The sequence below is a fragment of the Podarcis filfolensis genome (assembly GCF_964270895.1).
Source record: "Podarcis filfolensis genome assembly, chromosome: 1".
NCBI lineage: Eukaryota > Metazoa > Chordata > Lepidosauria > Squamata > Lacertidae > Podarcis > Podarcis filfolensis.
Window position 1 is genome coordinate 30,344,225 of NC_139604.1, and position 26,501 is coordinate 30,370,725.

Consider the following 26,501-nt stretch of genomic DNA (forward strand, 5'->3'; position numbering starts at 1 on the left):
GTACTATCAGAGCTGATCAACTGACAAGGAAGGAAATAAAGTCACAGCTGACACTGTGGAGACACTGGCCATGTACCCCTCTGATAAATTTTGTGTGTGTGTGTGTGTGTGTGTGTGTGTGTAGCAGTTGCTAGTACCCCTGTCCCTGTTATGCATGCAGTAGAAAAATGATGGAAAGATGATCTCCCTGTGAAAAGTCATTCCCATGCCTAGATTTCCCTTCCTAGATTGAGGCAACTGTATGACACCGTTACAGCAACTACAAAAGCTTAGTATTTTAGAGATCGGCGCCAGCTTTTAAATTTCAGTTATAAATCTAGTATTTTTAATGTAACGTTGGTTTCTTATCAGTTTCCCAAACTCTTGAAGCAGCATTTGAACCAGATGTTTTAATTTATGAACACCTGCAAATGCCCAACCACAGCAAAAAAGGGAGTATAAATAAAAAGTAAGTAAAAACATAACTAAATATTCTACACTGCAGTCCTCTAGAGGCTTACTTGATAGGAAACAACACAAATAAAGAATTTACACTGAGGATAAAGATACAATTACTTGGCAGTGTATCAGATTCAAAAGGTGCTTCATATTTTAGAGTACTAACACTTACACTCCTAGAATGGATTCTGACTGCTCCACTAGAAAACATGGAAGCCATCCAAGACTGCAATGGCGTTTTCTAACAAAATTGCTTCTACTTGTATTTGAGCTCCATATGCACTTTTCAAAATCGCTTGCTGCAAACAATGCTGAATCAATGGCCAAGCATCAGGTTTTACAACTGTGTTATGATTACAGCGGCCCAGTTTTACAAGGTCATATTTGGGCAACGTTTATGGAAATGCCTTTAGCCATCTAGTGGTTTGTGGTGGAACTATACAAGCACAAACGCTTTGGGAACCCTGGACATTCATCCAATAGCTTTGTTTCAAATCAATTTCCATGCTGCTCCTCGAACAGAGGCAATTCTATGTCTCTGATAATCACCAGTGGTCTGCCTATTTGACTGTGCTGTTGATCAGTGCTCAGATATATGTCCCTGGAGAAAATTATACAGTGGTACCCTGGGTTACAGATGCTTCGGGTTACAAACTCTGCTAAGCAGGAAGCAGTTGCTCCAGGTTAAGAACTTTCCCCAGAATAAGAACGGAAATCGCACGCCAGCGGCACAGCGGCAGCAGGAGGCCCCATTAGCGAAAGCATGCCTCACGTTAAGAACAGTTTCAGGTTAAGAAAGGACCTCCGGAACGAATTAAGTTCTTAACCCGAGGTACCACTGTACTGGCTTTTATGCCTAGGCACAGCAATTGCATAAGAGCATCTGATTTGGAATTAAGAAAGTCATTTCTAATAAACTACTGGACAAAAATATGACTTGAGTGGCATTTTGCTTCTACTTAACAGCATCATTACAACCAATGAGAAAAAGAATATTTTAACTACACCAAGATTAAAGGAATTCACTGTGATCACTATAGCAACTGTCTTAAGGAAAACTAACATGCTCAACAACCTGCAACCTAAAATTAGATCTGGGATGCAATAAAAAAGCATAAATGCAGCAACACACCCTACATTTTGATTTCTATGCAATCTTATAATTGCTTTTTTGCGCAGCAAGAACAAACGAGTCCCTTCTTTAGATAATCGTATCAAAATAAATAGGCTCATTAATGTCCAGTGCACTAATGAGCAGTGGATGAAGGAGGTGTTAATTATGCTACAGTAAGATTCAGGGATAAAGCCCTGGTGAGCACTTGCGATATATGCAGTAGCTCAAGCCTTCTTTAGGTTTGCGTACTTTGAATTTCATTGTGATGCGGTGACAGCAGTGCAGTCACCTTAAATTTAGCAGCGGAAACTTTGTGGACACAGTAGTTGGAACGCCAATATCACAAGGGTCAATTCAAGAGGAAATAAATTGATATATCACTTCCATTTTTGCAAGGACTTGAGAGTTCTTTAGACCTCTAAATTTCTTCTGACCATGACAATGCATAATTGCATTAAAATGCAGCCTAAAGGCTTACATGACAATTACCTCTCCCTAAGAAGGGGGAATAAAGAGCTCTGTGTAACAGCAAAGTGAAAAAAAAAGTATACAGATCAAGGTGGCTTTTTGTTATTACATGTTGTCCTATACAGCAATTCTTTTCACCAACTGGACGATTTAATCCTGCCTAGTGCAAGTGCCTTGAGACTTTGCAGAGGTCACTTCAACAGTAGACAGCTTATAACAAAACCATTAGCGGTTTGGCTAGCTTAAGGAAACCTCTTCCTTTCCTTTTTTTTGTTTATTATCACTGCATGAATCTGCAGCATATGATAGTTTATAATTTCTCAGGCTTGTTAAATTCATGTTAAAGGTCTGTTTTCTTGTTGAATAAATTTTGTTCATATAATGCTGCCTATTTCATACAGTGAGTCTTTAATAGCACCTTTGGTCTATGCGCAACTCACAGATCAAAACAGAGGACTAAAATAGGGGTTGATGATGCTATTTACATGTGTGATTCCTGCTGTCTTCTTGTTAGTAGCTTTAATATAATAGAAGACCTTGTCTGTTTTGTAATTAACACATCTTTACTGGAGAGATATTTGGAAGTGATTGCTGTGAATATACTGGTTAGTAAAATAAACACAATCACACACCACTTTCTGTTATCAGACAAATTTGTGAATTGTACACATTATACTCCAGATCAACAAACTGTGATATAACAGCCAAGTAGAAGACACATTTATATAACCTTATATTTTTTTCTGAATATGTGTATTCATTCTGACCTTGCAAATATAATTAGTTTGTGGGATGCATGGAATTCAGTACCATGTTTAATAATTGCAATGTTTAGAAATAGATACTAAATATTTTGAAGCTGCCAATACAAATTAAAAACTGTACCTATGTATACATCTGTGTTGGTTTTAAAATTGTATGAAAAACAGCTACATTCTATATTTGTATCAACAGCTGTCCTCTGATCAAAGGTCCATGATACTGCTTGTTTTGTCAAAATCTAGCATTCAACTGAATTTCCATCTATACACATTTTATCCAAATCATGAAATAATCCATTTAACAAGCTATCATCCTAATAAGTTCTTTCAATATGATTAATTACAGACCAGTAAAGGGAATATTTTTACTACTTTTTAAAATCTATTTTCAAATATATTGTTGTGTTTTTAAGAATCCAAGACCTTCCAGTGGAATTATAGCTTTTACAAGTGTTTATATACTTGAAGGTATTTTTTTAAAAATAAAAAAAACTTTTTAAAATATCTATACACAATCAGAGGTAACAACATTTCAGGGGGAGGGCATGCTACAATTACAATTACATTTAAGGTGATTAACTGCAATCAGTTAATTCAGTTCAGTTACTCAGAAAAGAAGCTATTTCTGGCATATATTTCCAGCAAAAAACCCAACAACCCCCCACTAAACCCTACGACATACAGAAGCTCTTTCAAAAATGTATTGTGTTGCAATTCAATCATCTAGCTATTGTTCATGTCATAGTTTTATGAAGAAACATAATAATGCATAAGAAATTCTTTGCAAAGGATATAATGTAGCTATGCTAGGTGCAGAAGAAGTAATGTCCCATCTAAAATCTCTTTTATCACCTGCAACTGACCTGTTATCAACTGCTTAGTTGGTTTCTAAATTCTTTAAAAATTAAATGGAACACATGACCCTTGAAGCGCAGCTGAGGTTTATGACCACTTCGTTATTTATGCTGCCATGCACACTCAGACAACCACAACTGAAGAACATCTTTGGTCCCCTGTAAGCCCACAGCATAAAAAATTCAGAGAAATCTTACTTTTTATGCCATTTCCAATGAAAAGCACTAAGAACAGAAACTGACTCATGCCAAATGCATATCACTGAATTGCTGTGATTGTGAGTTTGAGGTCTGCTACATGGAAATTATTTATAAAAATGTCAATTTTAGCTCTGGAAAAGAGATTCCTAGGAGTATGCACATTTTATTTCTTTATCCTTGGAGAATTTGTTTGCTTTGGGTCAGATCTACTATGCAACCTGAATACCCATACTGGGAGGGGAGACAGCTACAGAATAATACATTTATCTTGACAAGCAAAGGCATGCATCTCTAAGCCAGAAACAGAAAAACCGCAAGTTTCAAGGCTATTTGCCTTAATGAAGATAGATGGATTATTCTACATCCACCATGGTAAAAGGCATTTAAAAATTAATACTTTTAAACAAAAAGTCTACTTGGAACTTTTTGGTTTAGGGCAGGGAAATAAACTGAAATAACCCTTCGAATTTAAGTAAGCTAGCACTACCGTCTTATCTAAAGCACAGCACTAATTGAGTACCACTGCATTAAAGAAAACTATTCAGCATACAAAAATTGCATTTGTTAAATAAGATATTTCTTTTTCAGCTCCTAGAAGACAAACACACATCTCATCTTCACATACTAAAAGATGAAATAAAAAAACCTTTAAAAATTCTTAGATGTGCATTATACATACGTTAAAAGTTAACAGGACAGAAGATAAAACTGGTACTGGAATGCAATTTGCTACTAATGGTCAGTTTAGGAAACCCACATTGAGACTACAAAGATGATCGACCAAACCATGGAATCACTGTTTGGAGGAACATAAATGAGCCCCAGTTGCATGCACTTCTTCATTCCCCTCCTAATCACACAAGACTTCCCTTCCCCTTTTCCCAGTCTACTCACGTATGGTTTCCCCCATTACCTACTTAGCACTAACCAAAGTTTGTCACAATGTCTGAATTAGCTAACTGATAAGTGCTTGCCTTCCAAAAGGAGAATCAGAAACACGCCAACAGATTTCTGAAACTGATTCCCAAACTTTGCATATTCAGAACGTGGAGAAATATGGACTGTACTAAACAGGGGGGGAAAGCCACACGTCATATGGGATGGGGTGAGGAGCCTATGTGTGAATCCATGGCTTATTCGTGATCCTCCAAACTATGGTTTGATCACTTGAATTAAGCCACTTGTTAGATGTAGTTCTGTAAATTGTGCAAATGCCCTTGGTACATGTCTGAGGTTTATTATCATAAACAAGGTTTGTGAAGTTGGCACTTTCTAACAAGGCGTAAGCCAGCAGTTCTAATTTCCCCCCTCTATGGACGACTTTAAAATTGCTAGGGTCTCTGCTGACCACTTAATAAAATGAGCTTATCTCTTCAGTGTCAGTATCAGTATCAATACCAATGCCATATTATGAAAACCACAGGCCCTAAGCCAGGACGCTGAGAAAGGCCACTTTAACTGATTTTTCAAAGGGAAAAATTAATAGGCTGCACCAACACCATATTATGAAAATCTTAGGTCCACGCTAGGGCCTTGTTAGCCTGTTCGATAATCCAGCCCTAATCAAAACAGTCTTGATTATCCATCATCTGTGGGGCAGGGGAGAGAATCTATCAAGTGCAGAGCTGGAGTCAGAAATTCTCGACGATTCCAAAACCTTTCCATGGATCACCTGAATGGAGTTCTGGGAGAAACAGTAATCTAGCTGAGAATATCTCGTCAAAGCTAACATTTAGGTTACGTCACTTGTGCATGTGTATTTCACAATACACACACACACACACACAATATACATTGTTTCATGTGCAAGGTGAACTAGCATCACAACCTGTATCAGCTTCTATGCCACAGAATCATAGAATTGTAGAGCTGAAAGGGACCTAGAGGTCTAGTCCAAATCCCTGCAATACAGGAATCTCAACTAAAGCATCCATGACAGATGGGCATCCAACCTCTGCTTAAAAACCTCCGAGGAAGGAGAGTCCACAACCTCCCAAGGGAGTCCATTCCACTGCCGAACAGCTCTTACTGTCAGAAAGTTCTTCCTGATGTTTAGTCAGAATCCATTGGTTTGGGTCCTACTCTCCTAAGCCTGAGAAAATAAGCTTGCTCCATCTTCCATGTGGCAGCCCTTATGATATTTGAAGATGGCTATCATATCTCCTGTCTCCTCTCTTCCAGGCTCAACATACCCAGATCCTTCAACCATTCCTCATAAGGCTTTGCTTCCAATCCCTTGATCATCTTTGTTGCCCTCCTCTGCAGCACATGTCCCAGTTTGTCAACATCCTTCTTAAACTCTGGCACCCAGAACTGGACACAGTTCTCCAAGTGTGGTCTGACCATGGCAGAATAGAGTGGCATTAAAACCACTCAATCTGGTGAGAGCAACTGCTCATTTCTGGAAGTGTTTCCAAGGGCTAATTTTACCTTTACCTACTCATGTGTTTAAGATTTGTGAGGTTAAGAGAAAAAAATGTTCAGACGTAAGTTGCTGTATTACTGAAATTAGCTTTAATGTATGTCAGAAATGTGCCTTAAGCATACAATCTATATAACTGCTCAAAGATGGTAGTCTAGCATGCTGATATTACAAAGACTAATGTCTTTGGCAAGCTTTGTACTCCTTCCTTAAAAACACTCTGAAATATAATGGAGGGTGGGGAAAAGCGAGACACTGGAGTCAGTACTAGAGTTGAGGATTTGTGATATGACTGAAAAGAGAGCTTACGAGTTAGGCTTCAGATCCAAGTTGTCAACTTGACAGAACTGAAGTTGCATTTAGAAGCAGCCAAAGATCTGTGCCAAAGTCATCTTCTTGCATTACAGAAGATCTGAATGTGTCAGTCACACAGCCCACAGTAATGCAGAAAGGCCAGAGAAATCAACATTAAGTTTTCTTGATTTTGTTGGCATTTCTCTCAACCAATTCACTAAGCTCTCCGTATTTGTCCAAATAAGCCAGTTGGACAGAAGACAGGTAAGAATAAAATGCTTAAGAAAGGGCGCTATTCACTGTAAAGATTAACACTCTGCATGTAAACACTCCTCAGCTGTGAAGCAATTTACATACAGGAAAGCACTGTGGATGAATCTACAACAATCTCACCAAAACAAATTACATCATGAAGAAACTTATTGCAGGCTACAATATAGCAGGCACAATTTTAAACAAACAAACAACAAACAAACAAAAACTCTTTTAAAAACTGGAACCTGAAAAAGCACAAAATATGACAGGAAAGCAGGATTTTAGAAGTATTAGCAAATGTACTGTGAGATAGAGGAAAGATAGCCCTGCGGCATCATTTGAGAGCAAAAGGAAAGAACTATAGGGTCAGGTACAGTGCACTGAAAAGATCAGAAACCACTAGCAGGGAACAGTGGGCAAGAGGAAGCAGTGGGGGGTGGGAGCACAAAACGCAAAAATAAAAGAGGGGGCAGCACTAGTTGAATGGTTCAGAGTGCACAGTGGTGACCCACGATGGCTGCTTTCAGGCAAAACTGTCTGCAGCACCATAGCTCTGTGCTTCAAGCCTTGGCACAGGCCCCCGGAAAGACTACTTTCCTAAGCCCACTATTGCTTCTTCCCTGCCTCCACACAGGAACAACTTACTGCACTGTGGCAAACACTGCTATAAATTACGTTCTGCTACAAGAAATAACAGTGAAGCTGATAATGCTTACCCCTCTGACTGAACCGTAGCCATCAAAAGACAACCTTAGCTACTTCTGGAAGATCCTCAAGCACTGGATTACAGGAAGTCTCCAAGGGGACAGTCAGTTCCATAACCAGGGAACAGCAAACAAGATCACTCACCTGCGCACCCTCTGCAACTGGAACTTGGCACGAAGATGGCAGCGTTTTGAAGGCACTCTAAGGTTGATGCCAGGGAGGAGGGCGGGAATTGTGGGGAAGGGCTCTTGCTTCTACAGCACATTGCTCATGGCTTTCTGAAACTAGAATCTGCCCTTTGACTTTTGCTATGGCAACATTTAGGGAACCAATGCAAATTTAGCAGCAGTGACATAAAGTGCACCTAGTCGCCTTGCCAAGCAAGAGGTGGGCTGCCCCATCTGTACAAACTGAAGGCAGAATGGATTGCAGTGGCCGGGTCCTATCTAGCTCACAAGGACACAGCCCTTTCAACAGATGGAACTCATTGTAAGAATACCTGGCCAGCGCTAGCAGTAGATGCAGAACCAAAATCACTCCATGACAACCAACCGGAGGAGGGAACTATTTATGGTGGGAGTCCAAACCTCCCACAGAGTACAAGATTTGCCAGCCATTGTTAGTTCTTCAGCTCAGGATTTTGATTCAGAGGGCTCACCCATATTCAGCTTTCAATCATGGTTCGCCCATGAGTTGGCACTTGGATGAAAAAAAAGGAGGTGTCATTTCCTATGACAGCACAAGAATAAGGTTTCTTTGTATGTTGCCATTCCATTAAGTCTTTCCCTCACCCCTCTCTATGTCTTGTACAATTACCTCTCTAGCTAAGTGGACATCAAGGTTCAAGGCCCAAAGTGCAGTATCAGCATCATGTATATGGGGCCAACAGTCTGAAGCTGCAGGAGGGGACAGCAGGGAGCATGTGGGGAGCAAATGAAAGGCAGCTGCAAGCGACACCCATCTTTGCTCCCCCAAAGCAGTCATTGCTGCCTGGACTGCTTGAAAAAAAAAAAGAACAGGCTGTCGGGGGAGGGAGGGAACCACCTGGTCCTAGTTCCCAGCAACTGCTATCTGGGTTGGGACAAATAAAGAAAGGAATGGGCCAGTCTAGTGGGGTAATTCTGAAGGGGAGGCACTGGGGGGGATGTTACATGGGAGTCTGGACCCCTGCCATGTGATAAAGACCCCCTTAACAATAGAAGGTAAAGGTAGACCAGGGTGAGTCTGAATTGCATTTGGGTTCTGAATGGGATGACCCAGTTGTGGATAGAAAGGTTCACTGAGTAATAGATGATGAGGTGTTTTGGAGTGAAGGTTGAAGCTATCTACAAGTGGATCAATCCCTTCTGTGTCCAGGGCAGCTGTCTACCAGCTCCATCTGGTACGCAGGCTGAGACCCTACCTGCCTGCAGACTGTCTCGTCAGAGTGGTGCATGCTCTAGTTATCTCCCGCTTGAACTACTGCAATGCGCTCTACGTGAGGCTACCTTTGAAGGTGACCCAGAAACTGCAATCAATGTAGAATGCAGCAGCTAGACTGGTGACTGGGAGTGGCCGCCGAGACCATATAACACCGGTCCTGAAAGACCTACATTGGCTCCCAGTATGCTTCTGAGCACAATTCAAAGTGTTGGTGCTGACCTTTAAAGCCCTAAACGGCCTCGGTCCAGTATACCTGAAGGAGCGTCTCCACCCGCATTGTTCAGCCTGGACACTGAGGTCCATCGCTGAGGGCCTTCTGGTGGTTCCCTCACTGCGAGAAGCAAAGTTACAGGGAACCAGGCAGAGGGCCTTCTCGGTGGTGGCACCCACCCGGTGGAACGCCCTCCCATCAGATATCAAGTAAATAAACAACTATCAGACTTTTAGAAGATATCTGAAGGCAGCCCTGTTTAGGGAAGTTTTTAATGTTTTATGTTTTATTCTGTTTAATATTCTGTTGGGAGCTGCCCAGTGGCTGCGGAAACCCAGCCAGTTGGGCGGGGTATAAGTATATTATTATTATTATTAATAATAATAATAATAATAATAATAATAATAATAATAATTACTATTATTATTATTTGCTGTCTACAAGTGATCCAACCCCTTTGCATACAGGTAGTTGCACTCTGAGCACAACAGATAACCACTATTTACATGGTCACTTGTAAGCACTCTCTCTGGCCAAGGGAACCTGGAATGATCCTTGGTTTTCTGAGGATGAAGTGGGCAGTTACAAGTCCCTGTTTGAGTCAGAAATCTACCATCCAGGTGATCATGAAGCCACTGCAGGTTTCAGGCCACGTTTTATAACCAAAACAGCCTTGGTTGACCTGACTGATGATCTCTATAGAGAGAGGCAGGGCAGGGCAAATGTTAATTCTCCTTGACTTCTCAACAGCTTTTGACACCACTGACCTTCTGGTATTACTTTGCGCGGGGGGAGGTTACTGGAGATGCTGTATTAGGATGGTTCTGCTCCTATCCGCAGGGCCCTTACTAGAAAGTAATACTGGTAGACTATTGCTTGGCTCTGTGGCTTTTGAGCTGTGGTCCTTTGCAAGGGTTTATTCCTTCTCTTGCTATTCAGTAATGATGATGGCATACAGCTCTCTCTCTCCACTGCATCTGAATCAGGAATGGCTACGCAAGTGTTGGACCTGTGTCTGAAAGCTGGATGGGGGTGAATAAACCTAAAGCTGAATCCTGGTAAGACAGAGTCAGTGTGGGTGGGAGGTTCCTGTGCCTGGGAATTAGGTGGATGACCTCTTCTGGGGTGGGGTTTCACTCCCCCTGAAAAAAACATATCCAAAGCCTAGGAGTACTCCTAGATTCTAAACTACCACTTGAGTCTCAAGTGGCTTCTGGGGCTAGGAGTGCTTATGCCCAGCTTAGGCTGGTTCGCCAGCTACAGCAGTTCCTGGACTAGAATAGCCTGGCCTCAACTGTCCACATTTCGGTGACCTTCTGCTTGGACTATTGTAATGCACTTGTGGATGGTCTGGAGACAGCAGCTAGTGCAGAATGCACCTGGCTAGGTTGGGTAAGTGGGGCAACCTGATGAGACCATGTGCCACTGGTCCTGAATGAAAGCACTGCACTTTCTGTCAGTGAGCTAACATGCTCAAGCTGGGGTTTTTACTACTAGTGTACATTTGGTGATTGAAAGAAAGAGTAAGGATGTTCAATCTCAACATTTCATTGGGGTTTCAGTTTTTATTGTTGTTGTTGTTTTAATGTGCACATTAAAAAAATGATTTAAAAATTGATCCCTTTGGCTTCTTTGACGAAATAGGACATCTAATACTATTTTTTTTTTTAAGTCTCACAAATGAACAAAGCAAGCTGAAGATAAAAACTGCAGGAAGAAACCAACATTAAAATAAAAGAACAGTAAAGATGTGATGCCTCATATTGTGTGGAAAAATATATGTGAGGTTTAAGCAAATATGATGCTCTGGGGGGAAACTGGCCTCATGGTGCTCACCTCTTCAAAGTACCCTACGAAAAACAAGGGGAGGGGAGCCACCATCAATTTGCAAAAGGAATGTTGTAATTTTACTTACTATACCTCGCCATACACAAGCACTTTCAAATGTATCCAATTTTCTCTCTTTATAATAATTCACAACAAACCAAGAACAAAGGAACTACAGATTCTAAAGTGAGAGTAGCTGCTGGGGTGGAAAACAGAACATACAGAAAATGATATGGCAGACTGAGGTTAATGGGGCACCTGAACTTGTGGCAAGCACCCCCGTATGGGGTTTTACACTCATTGTGTCATTTTGTCACCGTGTTACATCATAGGTAGGTGCAGTTATTCTTTGGCAGATTGCTTGCTTCCAACAAATTACATCTATTAGCTACTGCTTAGGAGGTGGATTCACTATGGCCTGGGATAAGTACAATAGTTTCTACAGAGAGATAAAATGAAGCTTCATCTCCATCAACCTCTTCCTTACATCAGAGTGGATAAGCAGATAATAAGGACACATGTAGCTGCCTTAAACAGAGTCAGGCCACTGGTCCAGGTCGCTCAGCACTGTCTACCTTGACCAGCAGTGGCTCTCCAAGGTTTCAGATAGAATCTTTCCCAGCCCCACCTGGAGATGCCAGGAATTGAACCTGGCACCTTCTGCATGCAAAGCAGATGTTCTACCACTGAGCCATGGCCCCTTCACAAACAACAAAAAACAAAACCCCGGGAAGGTATAGACATTAAGTCCACTTCAGATAATCATTTTATGCGGTGAAATCAACTAAGTTAATTTTCCCTAATTGATTTTGGCTTGTTACTTTCATGGCCAGGTCTGGTTCTACCTATTTTTAAATGATCTACTAGCGCACACACAGCAGGTCATTTATCTGGACACACGTTTGATCAGTTACAAGTTTAGCTCAACAAAATAAGGGGAGCAGAGTGTGGGAAGAGTAGAGCACTAATCCCACTTCCTTTTTTTCATGCATACCTTAGCAACTAGGAAGACTTGAGATAGTCCTCTCTCCTAATTGCTGCAATATATTAAGGCAATTCCCTATGAGATTTGGCAGCGAAAATACCTGTGAATCAATTCCCCCATCTTCCAAAGAATCCAGGCCTCTTGAAGGGTTGAGGAAGCCCTATCAGGCAACACCATTCTACCCTCCCAAAATTCCAGTAAGTGGTATGGAGGAGTACAAGAGCTTATTCCAACATCATGCTCTGTGCTTGATTCATTGCAGGCCCCTACATCTCAATCCCATCCCACAACAAATGCAAGATAAGATGTGGCTTACAGGTCTAAGCAGAGATAGATACAAGTGAAATATTTAGCGGAAGAAAGGAAATGGCTGTGGATACAGTTTAGAGGCTTCATAATGCCTAGCAGCAGCCAGGAGAGCTTCAGAACTGGAAAGTTTCATTAACAGACCTATCATGTCCAAGGGCTATGCAGGTATTTATTAGAATTAAGAAACTCTACTTCCTCTTCTATTCATTCCAACGTTGCCGATTAAACATGCGGTGAACCAAACTACAGTGGTGCCTTGCAAGACAAAAAGAATCCGTTCCGCGAGTCTCTTTGTCTTGCGGTTTTTTCGTCTTGCGAAGCAAGCCCATTAGCAGCTTAGCGGATCAGCTGTTAAGCGGCTTAGCGGCTTGGGAAAAAGGGGGGGGGAAGGAAAAAAAACCCGCAGGAACTCGCAAGACATTTTCGTCTTGCGAAGCAAGCCCATAGGAAATTCGTTTTGCGAAGCACCTCCAAAACGGAAAACCCTTTCGTCTAGCAGGTTTTCCGTCTTGCGAGGCATTCGTCTTGCGGGGCACCACTGTAAGTAACTCTTTATACATGTTATCAATGTTTACTACAGAAAGCGATACTAAATGGGCTAAAATAATAACGGAAGCTGTAGATATTCTGAAACAATACAAAAACAATGGTACAATACTTTGTATCAAATGAGAGATCTTGAAGGCAAACTGAAGACTAGCACCAAAAACAATGCACAAAGTGCTCCTTCTCAGAATCTCTGAAAGTGTTTCAGCTCTAGATATGCCTGAATAATATCCTGCACTTCAGATACTTGCTTGAGTCTTATATTTTTTTTAATTCCTTTTTGTTTTGTTAAATCAACACACTTGTACCAACATTCTTGGCTTTTAAAAATGAAAGTTAACAACAAACAACAATTATTATTATGTTGTTATAATACGCATGCAAGTTGACATCTCATCACAACTACAGCAGCAATATTAGCTGCTCACCTGCATTACCATCCCAAAACCATTAACACAAGACTTAAATACTTAAAATATTTATAAAACTGTATAAATGCCATACATACTATTAATTTAATGACTATTCTGCAATACAATAGAAAAGCATGCTCAAACAAAACACCTCAGCAGTATTTTAAAGCAGTAACCAACTAGCCAATTTCTGTATGTTCTGAAGTTTTTCTAATCCACTCTCCCTGTGGCTGAGCAAAATCGAATTGCCTCTCACATTTGCAGACAGCTCTGTGAAGGTGATAATAGAGCTGCTCCCTGCTGTCATGAGGCAGGAAATAGGAAAATGGCATATGGGGCTAGAAAGAAATAAAAAAAAGAAAGAACCAAACAAGAACAAAAGAGATTTCAACAAAGGACAAACTATAACCCAATATGCTTTGCAAGTTAATCTCTTTTCATAATGATTTCACATAATCATTCATCTGCAAACTTACCCTAAAACGTGAATGGCTGCAAAGTCTTTGGGGAAAGTTTTTATTCCGAAACGTTTGGAACACACAAAGTGTTGTGTTCCTGCTCTATAAAGCAAGAGTGTTATTTCTATCCATGAAAGATCGAATCCAGCTCAATCTAATAGGGCAGATTATTTATGTCGCCAGGCTTTGAACTCATTTATTTCTTTTAAAAAATTAAGCTCTGCCTCAATTTAAAAGAGCAAGGCTGCTTACAAATGTACGTAAGCAATTGTTACTCAGAAAAACCCTTAAATAAAGTCCCAGCTATAATAGCAAATCGCAAATGCTTACATCACAGGCAAGCTGCTAATCTGACTCTAAACACATTTACTCAGAAAAACTGTGCAGTTTCAATGGGACCCGCTTTCTAATTTCACTTCATATATTTCATATAAATTTCTAAGATTATAGCCTTAGGGTGTCATTTTTAATAAGAGATGTTACCTATCAACAAAATGCAGCATCTCGACTGCTCACTGGGTTCAGAATCTGACCACCATGTTACGCAGCCGCTAAAATGCTTGCACTGCTGTCAATTAGCTACCGGGATAGGTTCAAGGTGCTGGTACTGGTGCTGAAAGCCTTATTCAGCTCAAGATAGGATACCTGAAGATTGCCTCACCCCTTATATACCCAACTGATCACTGTACTCTGCAGGAAAGGGTCTCCTTCAGATGCCATCTTATCAGAAGGTCCACTCTGCACAATGTAGGAATTGGACAATTCAGTGTGATGGTACCTACCCTTTAGAATGCCCTCTCCTTACATATCAGAAACACATTGTCTCTACTGTCCCTTCTGAAAACTTCTATTCCAAAATGCTTTTGAGTGGATATTTTTTATCCCAGTTTTTCATCTGTGTTGGATTGAAATTGTATTTATGTATGTCTTTATTGTCAAATCTTTTATGGTAAGCGATTCATAAACGACGTAAGTAAGCACAGAAGGGCTCTTCAAGAGCAAAGAGGGAAAGAAAAAAAGAGACAGCAATTACAGGACCAAGTTGAGCTATTTCCATCTACAGAAGTATGGATGTGACAATGTTAATAATATCTCATTAATGAGATATTATTAACATTGTCACATCCATCCTTCTGTACGCAACAGAAACTAATACATACCTTTCCTTTCACGCTTTGAATGGGATCCACCACTACAGCTACAGCTCTTTCGGACAGGGCTTCAAAACTCTGCTGAGTATTGATATCTACACCAGACAACCAGCAGCCAAAGCCAGGGTGACTGTGATACCAGCCAACAACCATTTCAGGTCTGTAACAAAGAAGGCATTTGGAGATTATCATCACAAAATATGAAAAGCTGCAATGAAATATGGATGTTTTCAGTTGGAAATGAAATCCTGAGATGTGAAAAGGCACCATTAGAAACATTTAATTCGCTGCTCACTAGATTGTGGTGAAAACGTTAAAATGTGACAAAGAAGTGCAATCAATTAAGGGGTTGTATATTAGCATTGGTAGCATCAGGCTCTCACTTCTTCACCCTCCTACCACATCTCCCAATGCAGTTTTTACCCTTTCAGCACTTCAGCAAATACCTTTGCGAACTCACTGCCACCAAAAGTTGGCTTTTCACAGCAGAATGTCCATTTCAGACATGGACGACAGGAAAAAGCGGTGGGAAAAGATTAAATATCAATTAAACCAGCAGTAGAACTAGGAACTCAGTCAAAAAGCAATTTGCACTGTTCTGCTCAGCTGTTGAATCTTTTGTTAACAGTAATTTTGAAGTTTCTGCTGCAGTATAAGAATTTGAGCAAGCAGATGACAACTGTTGAGAGACCCCAACTGAAGTAACAAAATTTGTTTAAATATTTGGATGCCTTTTTATCAGGTAACCTTTACTGTGGTGTACAGACCACCATAGCTGAAAAATCAGAGTTAGGGTGGTAACAGTCTATTTTGTACGAGTGGAAGCTGCCAGCTGAATATTAATTCAATGTATGCAATAGTTCCAACCAAAAGCAGAGTTTGATGCAATCTTACCGTGTGTATTCTCACAAGATAGCAAGCCCATGATTAGGCTTTCGTAACATGTTGTATTAGTTGTACAAGACTAAACCAATTGCTTCTGCTGCAGTACTAGTAAATGAACCAAGAGGAAACTAGGACATGCATGATTTATTCCTTTTTTAAAAACGAATTGAGAAATCCTTTACCTTCCAGTCTGCTTTAGCATATCCAACATTTTGGCTTGAAACACAGGATCAACCGCCTCTACGCTGACCCCCTGGATTTGGAGACAGATTAACAGCATAAAAATAATCTAGTTTACAGATATTTATGAAAAGACTTTTCTTGCACACACACAAATGATTCATGATAGTAACAATCTGCTCCTGTATATAAAGGTTACATGGTATTTTAGATGTCACCTTTTAAGAATTCTAAGAATTTTATAGGACATATCATATCTAATCTCCCCCTTCTTCTCTAGGAGCTCAGAGCAGTATCAACCTCACAACATCCCTGTGAACTGAATGTAGGCTATGAACGAATGTAGGCTATGAACAATTTGTACAAGGCCACCCAGTGAACTTCATATACGAGCAGAAATTTAACTTTAGTCCTCCCATCTCCAAAATGAACAGATAATAGCTTCTGCACTGTACTTGCTAGCAAACCTAATTTTCATATGTGATGATTTAGTTGTTCAAATGTATAAAATGTTAACTATTTGCATATTTTTATAAAACCCAAGAACAATTTGTACACCTCTTAGGTGTTCATTTTGTAGTCTCTGTTTACAAAAGGCTTCTGGGCAAGCCCACTGTCAATATTCAGAAGTCAATACTCATTTTCTTTGTCCTCCTGAGTATTCATGTCTGCTGCTTGGTTTCAGATTTATTGCTGGTGACAAAACATCCTCCATCAGCCAGTAGTGCATACATCAGTAGGAAAAAATAGCTCAGTTGGTATAGAATGAGACTCTCAATTTCAGGGTTGTGGGTTCGCGTCCATTGGGCAAGAAGATTCCTGCACAGCAGGGGTTTGGCCAGATGACTCTTGGGGTCCCTTCCAACACTATGATTCTTCACCATCTTGCAGTTTCATTCAATGGAACTTTCCCCAAATGATTTATGAAATAAGGGCAATGTGAGGGAACCCTCAGTAGCCCATGGTGACTTATTAGCGAAGCACTTAAGAGGACATAGCTGCTCACATCCACTTTGACTTGGACAACAGAGGTGTACAAATTGTTCCACTGATTCTGTAGGACACGTTTTAGTTGGTTACACCTTTGGGCCACAACAAGTTGTTTGGTGGGGGCGTGTGGTTGACCACCTGGTTGCTCGATTATGCTCTCTCATAATCATACTTCTTTGCAAGAAGGAGAAGTCCTGGCCACCTTGAAGGAGACACAGTACTTGAGAGGCAGCCACAACAGAAAACATCCTCAGATACCAAGAACTATAACTAGTGGCTGCTCACCAATATCCAATTCCTGGGTAAAGTGTTTGAATGGGTGGTTCTCGTAGAACTTCAGTGACTCTTAGGTGAAAATTATCCAGATCCATGACAGCTGATTTAAGGCACAGAAACTGCCTTGGTTACTTGAACATCTCAACAGTAGCAGCTTTCAGTAACATTAACCATGGAATTGTACTAGATATGCTGAATGATTTGGGAATTGGAGCAGTGTACTTCAGCAGTTCCACTCCTCCCTGGATGGACAATTCCTTGGATGGGAGACTACTGCTCAGTGGGATCCCTTGTACTTCTGAGCATCTGCCACCCAGCTCTATTTCTCCTTTTCACTGGATACAGGTAAGGCACTGGAGATGCTGGTGGCAGCAGATGCAATCCTGAATAGATTGTTTAGCCATAGTTATCCATGTCTTGCTAACATTCTACTAGTGCAATGTACTGCCTTTGAAGACTTATCAGAAACATCTTTTAGTACAAAACACATCTACCAGGTTACCAATTAGGGTTGTTTTGGGGAAGCATATCAGCAGTACTTAAAAACAGCCACACTGTTTCCGGACACAATTCATAACCTATAAAGCCCTGAGCTGTGGCCCCATAAAAATGACTGGAGAAGTTATGGTGACTCATGTTTGGTATGCTCTTCCCAGAGAAGCTCACTAGACACTAATGTTGATGTAATTTCAGTGTTAAAATATTTTTTTAAATTCCAGGAATTAAAAAATATTGACAACATGATTTTAATTTGATGCCTCTTCTTATGTGGTTTCTCTTTTAGCTTTTGCCTGCTGCTTTTGTGATTCTACTATCTCCAAGTTTATATATTTTATTATTATTTCTTTAAAATCCTGGAAACCTTAATGCTCAAGGGCAGCTTATAAATTCACAATCCATATAAACAGGTAAGATGGGAGCAGCATCCCATAGAATTTGGGAGCACATCCTTGTAACTTGTAAACCAGCACACAGTAGTCTGTGCCTTCGAACAACTATGAGCTACAGACTCAAGTTCCATTAGTACCAAGTTACAGAGCAACTCCTAAATGTAATAGAAATATCTGAAACATAAGCTGAGCCACACTCAAAATGAATCTGATAAATAGGTTCAGAAGTACTACTATGGATAAAGCACAATATATTTTAAATCCCACTTTCTGTGCTGTAAACAATAAAGCTTGATACTTTCTGCAATTGAACAGATCGAGCTATGAAACTGTGAGCACTATACCACTGAGGAACCCAGGTATATAAAGCTAATAACTGACATTGTCCAGTCCTTACAGACCACTATATTTCTTGCAGCCCAGATAGACATACTACAACCATCAGTATTCTTTTCACAACCATCATACATGTAGGTAAGGAAAGGATCTTGGGGTACAACTGGACATGACACATTCACTCACTGAAGAGCACTTACCGTTCCCGACTGTGGCATAGCAAACACATCAATCACTCTGACAGTATAGTCATCAACAAATTCTCCAAGCATCAGCCCCATAACTTCCATGGGAACACCAGCTCGACCATGCTTCAACATCTGGAAAGAAGATCAAATTCTACTGAAAGTCTATTCAAGGGATACATTTGACTCTTATTCCCCAGCCCCTGCTCTGTAATGTAATAAAACGCACTTGAAATATCCATGTAACACCAAAGGTATGAAGTTATTACATATTCATATTCACTCCTTTAGTACTATAATTGGCTTTATTTAATTATAAGGTCTTATTTTCTTGAAACAGCTGAAACTTCTCCATGCTATGCAAACCGCTTAAAATACCCCCTTCCCCAAGGGCACATGCCACAATAACAGACAGAAATTCAATAGTTTGAATTCAAAACCAACAACATCAAAACTAATCGAACTGTTATGATGAGAGTGCATGTCGGAGTTCGTCTTCAGTTTTCCTTTTCTGTGATCTGTCCCTTGGAGCTCTCCTGGCCCCAAGCTGTCACTTGGCTCTGCTCAATGACCCACCCTTGCATCGTGGTGTTCACCTCCTGTTGTTGGATATATCTGTTTTTATGTCCCTGTGTTTTTATGTTTGTACATATTTTATGGGCTAATAGCCGTAAATAAATAAATTGTAATTGAATTCAAAAGACAATGGGACAGTAAGACACCTTGTTTGGATTTGAGAAGTATGAAAATGTTAAAAAATAGTAACATTACAACTTATGCTGTGATGTTCAGATGCAGGGCAGGCAGGATATAAATTGAATAAATAATAAAAATAAATAAATAAATGTTGCCCAAGAATAAAAAACATCATTATCATCATCATCATCATCATCATCATTATTATTATTATTATATTGTTGACATTCAAGGATTACAGAAGTGTCTCAATTGCTCATAGTGGAGACAGGGCTTTGTGAAATATCATCCAACAAAACACAAATACTTACCTTCAAAAGCGCAAGGGAAGAGATGTAAACCTGTTCAGCAGTGTCAACTGCAGGAGCGTCAGTAGGAGGCCCCTAGGTAAAGAAGAAACACATCACCATGCCTTCAGATTCATGTATAAAAGGTTTTATTCTAGAAAGGCAACACATGCGTACATTCTGTCCGATCAATTACAGCATTTGATGTACAAGACAAGAGGAATCCAGAGCCCGATACTATAGTATCTTCCATCTCCCTCTTCTGCCCATCAGTCCCCAACTGGTCTCCCTAAAAGATTCAGCTGAATAGCAGGGGAAGCACCTGAAGGGCCAAGGGCTACAAGCTGGAGGAAGAAAACCTAACAAACCACCCTCCTTTGTTGTTAATACATCGAGCTATGAATCAGAAGCCTATACTTCCCACCTTGCCACTGCCACAAACTCAGTATGTAGCCCTTGGCATGCCACTCTCTTGGTCTCAGCCCAGCATCTGAGCTATGAGGATAAAACTGACCAGTCTTACGGGATTGTTGAATGGAATACAGAACAATATTGTGAAATGCTCTCAACACTTTAAAGTAGCCTTTGGAATCTTTGGTTCCCATATGCTGTTGGGAGTACAAGCTCCCCAAGACAGCTTAGACAATTGCCAGGGATGATGGGAGTTGCAGTCCAAAAACATTGGTTGAAGGCTGCTTTAAAGCATCATACAAATGCTAAGTATTCTTACTGGATTAGCATGTGCATGTACACAGACACATGTCTCTGGATCCTGGCCAAGGTTGATAAAGAGCACTTCCCTATATAAACTAGTCATTTAGTCTAAGGGAAGGCAATTGTGTTTCTTTGATCATCTATATACTCAGCATTTAAAAATCAAAAATACTGTGCTTAGTGAAAATCTTATCAATGATACAGGCTTGGACTCCAATGAAGTTCTATTAGTGAATTAAATCTTGCAGGAAGTCTCCTCAGATATATATATATATATCTCCAATTCACCAATTAACTGCATGTTTCTTACAGTGGTGTGAATATAAATGCTGCTGGGCTAGCATGATTAACTGGCACCAACACAAACACAATTTCCTTTGCTTTCCCTTTGCTTCGTCAGTTTTCAGCTAAAGAGGACCTGAAGAAAAAGGCTATGGGAGCACTTTGCAGATCCACTGGTGCAGTGAGAGAAAAATGGACCTCCAATCCCTAGGTGGAAAAGCTGTGAACAAAATACTGTGCTCTTTGCTTCATGAGTAGCTAATAAAAAATTAGCACAATTGTCCAAGGTGTGAATGATGGCCGAGGCCAGTGCTGTGTATTGCTCAAGTGGAGAATGCCAACTAGCATTTGAGAGGGAAAAAATGCCCTTCCTGGGAAGCAAGGTGTTTCCTGTGAATGATGTCAGTGGTACTAAATCTTTTTATAAACGTGACTGGTAAGCCTAGAATAAACTCCACAGAGAATAGCTTGTACATATTGATTATCAAGGATGATGAAGAAAATCAGTGATATTTTTATTTTATAGTGTTGTCTCGCTTCTTTTAATTATATTTGAAGCAGCAAAAAAACCATAAAAACAGGAAATAAAACAAAAAGTGTAGCAGTACTGTACATTAATGGGGAATTTTTTGGTGTGGGAGGGGAGCAGTTGGTGTAAACAGGAAAAGGCTTTCTACATGCCTTCCAATGACAGCAAAAACGAGTATCTACTTCCCTGGGAGGGGAATTCCAACAAAGTGGGGCCTTAGCGGAAAAGGACCAGCCCAAAGTCCCTGCAAATAACATCACGGTAAGAGCTGCAACTTACAACAGTAACTCTCAGCTGATGTCAATGGGCTGTGCAACTCTGCATTAATAGATGCTTTCTGAAAGGCACTATGAAAATAATAATCATAATTCTTTGGGACTGCAAAGACTTAGGGGAGGCATACCCTGAACTCCACCACTGACCAGGGAACCAACAGCCACTAGAAGACTGCAACCCCTGCCTCCCAGGAATAGCATCCTGGCAACTTGGTCCCACCCATCCACCAGTGAATGAGAAGCTGCTCCAATGCTTGCTTTCCTCTCCCTTCCCATTCCTACTTATTTGCTACATTTCAATCCCACTTCAATCCCAGACAATATTTTCTTCCATAGTAGCTCACATCAATTGAGGGCGGCTGTCAAGCTTACAAGCTGGACATAAATTTTCACTGAATATGAAGGTAAGAGAAAATTGCGGATGGATGAGTAGGTGGCATACAACAACTGTCGGAATTTTAAAAAATCAATAAAAACTATTCACTGAAATGTCTGAAATGTGGAATATAATTGGGAGACTTTTTTATCATGTGTGGTGGAAGTGGGAACTGGCAAAAAAAAGTTTGGGAAAAGATCAATATTCAAATAATCAAAATCTTTGGGTACAAAGTTCCTTGCCAACCACCTATGTTCTTGCTAAACTATGTGAAGGGTCCAGTAAGACTGCAACAAAGAATTAATATCATATATGATAACTGCCGCTACGATTATATATATGTCAACGTGGAGGCAGCCATCCATTCCATCTGCAACTAAATGGCTATGAAAAGGTTTTCCACATATGCTGTCAATGGCAAAACTGACTTATTATTTAAAGAATAAGTAGGGAGAAAAATTGGAGAAAATTTATTTCATAGGGTATGTATTAAAATGGTTGTGGTTTTTCACTCTCTTTTTGCATTACTAAAGTGTCTGCAAGTTAATAGTTCATTTGCTTTTCATTTCCCCTATAAGGTAGCAGAGATTTATGCAATTTTATTTTTTTTAATTTCCGTATATATTGTTTCGGACTGGCTTTAAATTATCAGGTGACAATGAAAGATATAATAAATTTCAAAACCAAAATGTGCAGCAAAAAATCCTTATTAGCTAAAAAGACAAAGTCACACATGGAAAGGGGAATGGAGTGAAAAGGTAGAGGAGGTCACCAGTTCTTTAAGGCCAGCATGAATCAGCAACCGTGCGGAGGCATTGCTATCCATTTCTGGCCAGACCTTGATGGTGTTCTTGCTTGAACAGCAGTTGGTGGCTCTTTGGCTGATGAATGGGACATTTCCCTGATTCTTCTGCAGCCCCACAGCACATGGAGCTCAGTATTCTTTCCAGCAGTGTCCTGGGAAGCAAAGTTCCTCCTCCTTCTCTGGCTGATGGGATGGGAGTGCAGCCTCCCAGAGACCTTTGGTCCCCAACCTATAGCAGAGGCCAGCATGCACTGCCCTTTAGCTCTGTAGTCCAAGGGGGATTGAGAGAATTTGTTCCTTTTGTCATCATATCTATTAGACTGGGAACTTGAAGGCAAGGATTAGCAACTTTTAATTTATGACTAGTGCTTACCACCACTGGGTTGCATCCAACAAAGTCTCTGTTTCGGTGCAAGGACTTCCACTTTCACAACTAGCCTTGTGCCCCTCCAAATCTGCTCCCCAACAGATTGGTGCAGGGTACAGAAAAAGGAAGGCCAAGTCCCTAGGCAGAAGTCATGGCACTAACCAGATGACTTAACTGGATACAACCCGTTATCATCAGCTGGAATAGTGTGGAAAACCAACATGCTGAAGAGAATTTGGAGTAAGTAACTTGAGCAAAAGATGTATGTGTTCGTGTGTGTATAAAAAAAGGCACTGGAAACTAAAAAAGGGGCAAAGGAGCATAATGGGATTTGGTAGAACATTTTCCGCAAGACAGAAACTATTTGTTGTATGAGATCTACGGGGGCAGTAGCACAGAAGCAAGGAAAGGGAATTGTAACTTCTTGCCAATGGCCTATAGCAGGGGTGCACAACCTGCGGCCCTCCAGATGTTGTTGGACTACACCTCCCATCATCCCATATGCTGGTTGGGGCTGATGGGAGTTGTAGTCCAGAAACACCTGCAGGGCAGCAAGATGTGCACCCCTGGCCTACAGAGACCTCTATCACACCATACCATTGTCCATGACTTTGGGCCACCAATGGCCATTAGATAATCCCAAACCTTTTTGGGGTAAAACTGCAATAGTTATTTCTACAGCCTCTTGAAAAAGCTCAGAATACCTGCTAAATATTCTGATTTAATCAATCTCTCAACTGATACTTATACTACATAGTACGATTGACGTTTACAGCAACTTAGTTAAGAGTGCTACTTTTTAAAAACTCAACTATAATGCCTGTTTATGCCCAACGCTATTGCTGCAGTCAGCTAATACTAGAATGTGAGTCGTTCAAGTATTTCATATTTTTACCTGAAGTGGAACGACACTTTCTACCCTCTAGGCCTTCACACATTGCTGCTTTGCCCTCAGTGGTGTTCACAACGTCCCTTAATTTAGCCACAAGTTGTCACTATGCATGAACACACTACCCCGCCTCTACTTTGTTAGAACTGCTAAAGATAATATCCCTAAGGTACTTTACATAGCAAAAGTGCAATGCACTCAATCAGTCAAAATACAGACTCAATACATCCTACTCTCAAATATTCTAATTGATAGAGAACTGCTATATATCAATTATACTTCTTAGGTTTGCTTAGTATGGCTACCCTTAAATGTTGCCAATGTGGATACGTTTTCACATTTACTTTAAAAACAAAACAAAACAAAACACATTCAACTGTACAGTGGTACCTTGGGTTAAGAACTTAATTTGTTCCAGAGGTATTTTCTTAACCTGAAACGCTTCTTAACATTTCGCTAATGGGGCCTCCCACTGCACCACTGGAATGCAATTTCTGTTCTTATCCTGGGGCAAAGTTCTGGAGCAACCACTTCCTGGTTAGCGGAGTTTGTAACCCAAAGCGTCTGTAACCCGAGGTACCACTGTATATGGACATATGATTGCAATCCCAAGTGCAGTCTTGTATTTAAGGACGAGCTTCATAGCCAGAGATGCAAGGAATTGCTGAGCAGGGAAGTGCAGTGGGTGGCTGCAGAAGAGACAAAGTTTCTGGTCCTCTTCTGACAGGACACTGCAGGCTAGTGCAGTGGTACCTTGGTTTACGAACTTAATCCGTTCCAGAAGTCTGTTCTTAAACCAAAGCGTCCTTAAACCAAGGTGCGCTTTCCTATAGCAGCGGGGGGCTCAATTAACAAATGGAACACACTCAACATGTTCTGCTTCCAAGGCAAAGTTCACAAACCAAAACACCTACTTCCGGGTTTGCAGCATTCTTAATCCAAGTTGTTCATAAACTAAACTGTTCTTAAACCAAGGTACCACTGTAGCTGCTGCGGACTTCTTTAAAAGGCTGCGCAATTCCGACCAAAGTTGTTGACCTTTTTTTAGGACTGAACTTCTTGAGGGTTTTTTAGGATTTTACCCTAAAGTTGTTGAAGTTGAAGTTGTGGGGGTTTTTTTTTTAGGTTTTTTTACAATTTTAAAATAAACTGCCACAGGGGCCAGATTAAACCAACTGGCGGGCCAGATGAGGTCCCCAAAACAGACTTCAGACACGCCTGTACTAAATACAGTGGTACCTTGGTTTACAACCATAATCTGTTCCGGAGGTCTGTTTGTAAACCAAAACAGGTTGTAACCTAAGGCGCGCTTTCGCCAATGCGGCCTCCAAAAAAAATTAGCTTGTAATAAAAAAAAGGGGTTGTAATCCAAAAAAAGGTTGCAAACTAGGACACGCACTACCGGGTTTGACGTGTTTGTAATCCAAAACATATGCAAACCAAGACATATGCAAACCAAGGTACCACTGTAGCCTGAAAACCTATAGCAAAGACACAGTTGGTTGTGTTTTTGTTCTGATACAAAATGCCAGAAATCTGGACAAGTATTTAAACCAGTATTTTAAAATCAGATGAATTTAAAGAAAAACTTCTCCCAATGACAGCTAGTCTTAAAATGTTCAGCCTCATGAAGAAAAGCAGTAACGCAGCAAACTTCCTTCAAAAAAAAGGGAAGAAGCTAAACATAAAAGCTGATTATTTAATTTATACTGAAGAATGGTGTCTACAGAATGCCCTCTGAAAGTTGCAAGGAGCACTGAACCTTCTTAAATCCATACCATAACCAATTCCTTTGCACGCTACTGTGCATATCTGTAAGCTTGTTAATATGTTAACAAAATATATCTATAAACCCCAAACTGTCAGGGGGACTCATGCTGCCCCCCTTTTTACCTTCCAGCAATGTTAATGAAGGTGCATGCAGCCTGAACACTGAATTGTTAGATTACACATCAACCCTCATCTGCCAGTCATTTCCCATTCCAACCAGTAATCTACAAAGGTGACAAAAAGTAAATATACTTTTCTCCGATATACCAGATGCATCAAATTCCCCTGAGATTCAATGTGCTAACACCACCACCAAGGACTGAAACTGAAGCAAGCCTTTAATTTGGTCCTTTACTTTTAACTAAAATAAGCCATTAAAAAAACAGAACTTTTTTTAAAAAAAAAACCAACATTAAAGTTCTTTTGTACCCAATGCATAAAAAGCAAAAGGGGAAAATCAATCCCGATTATACTTTTAAGAGGAGAAACAGATGCTTCTTCCTGACTAAACTGTCTACCAAGTGTTAGTCAGTGAACTGACCTGCCTGCAGGGCAATCATATCAGTCGTAAGCCGTATCAATCATTTCTTTTAAGCCCTCGCTTATTAGAGAATGGAGGATTTAAGGTAGACTCACACTATTAAAATTCATTTCTTTTATCAACATTTAGCAACATAAAATGCCTCCAAAAGCCCAAACGAGCAAAGATAACATAATCAGCTCACAAATCAATCAAATGGGGTTAACATGAGACACTACTTTTCTTCAGGAGCATTCAGATATGATCCAGTTATAAAAACTGTGACTTTTCCTTGGGCAGCCCTTGTTGACTAAGTGTTAAAAAAAGGCATTTGCCATTATAACAGCATAAAACTAACGCCTCAGAGTGTTACCTACTCAGGCCTTTTAGCAAATTTGTTAACACTTTTAGGTAT

General features: G+C 40.4%; 1 protein-coding gene across 4 annotated transcripts in view; it reads right to left on the reverse strand.

Annotated features, from left to right (window-relative positions):
• PSMD14 (proteasome 26S subunit, non-ATPase 14) overlaps positions 1-26,501 on the reverse strand; it is a gene marked incomplete at its 5' end in the record, with an annotated part of 59,676 nt that overhangs the window by 15,627 nt on the left and 17,548 nt on the right. For all 4 annotated transcript variants that reach the window (XM_083582537.1, XM_083582535.1, XM_083582536.1 and 1 more), the window contains 4 exons: positions 14,844-14,994; positions 15,902-15,972; positions 18,592-18,711; positions 19,584-19,655. In XM_083582537.1, coding sequence (XP_083438663.1) covers positions 14,844-14,994; positions 15,902-15,972; positions 18,592-18,711; positions 19,584-19,655 — 414 coding nt within the window. The remainder of the gene's footprint in view (positions 1-14,843; positions 14,995-15,901; positions 15,973-18,591; positions 18,712-19,583; positions 19,656-26,501) is intronic.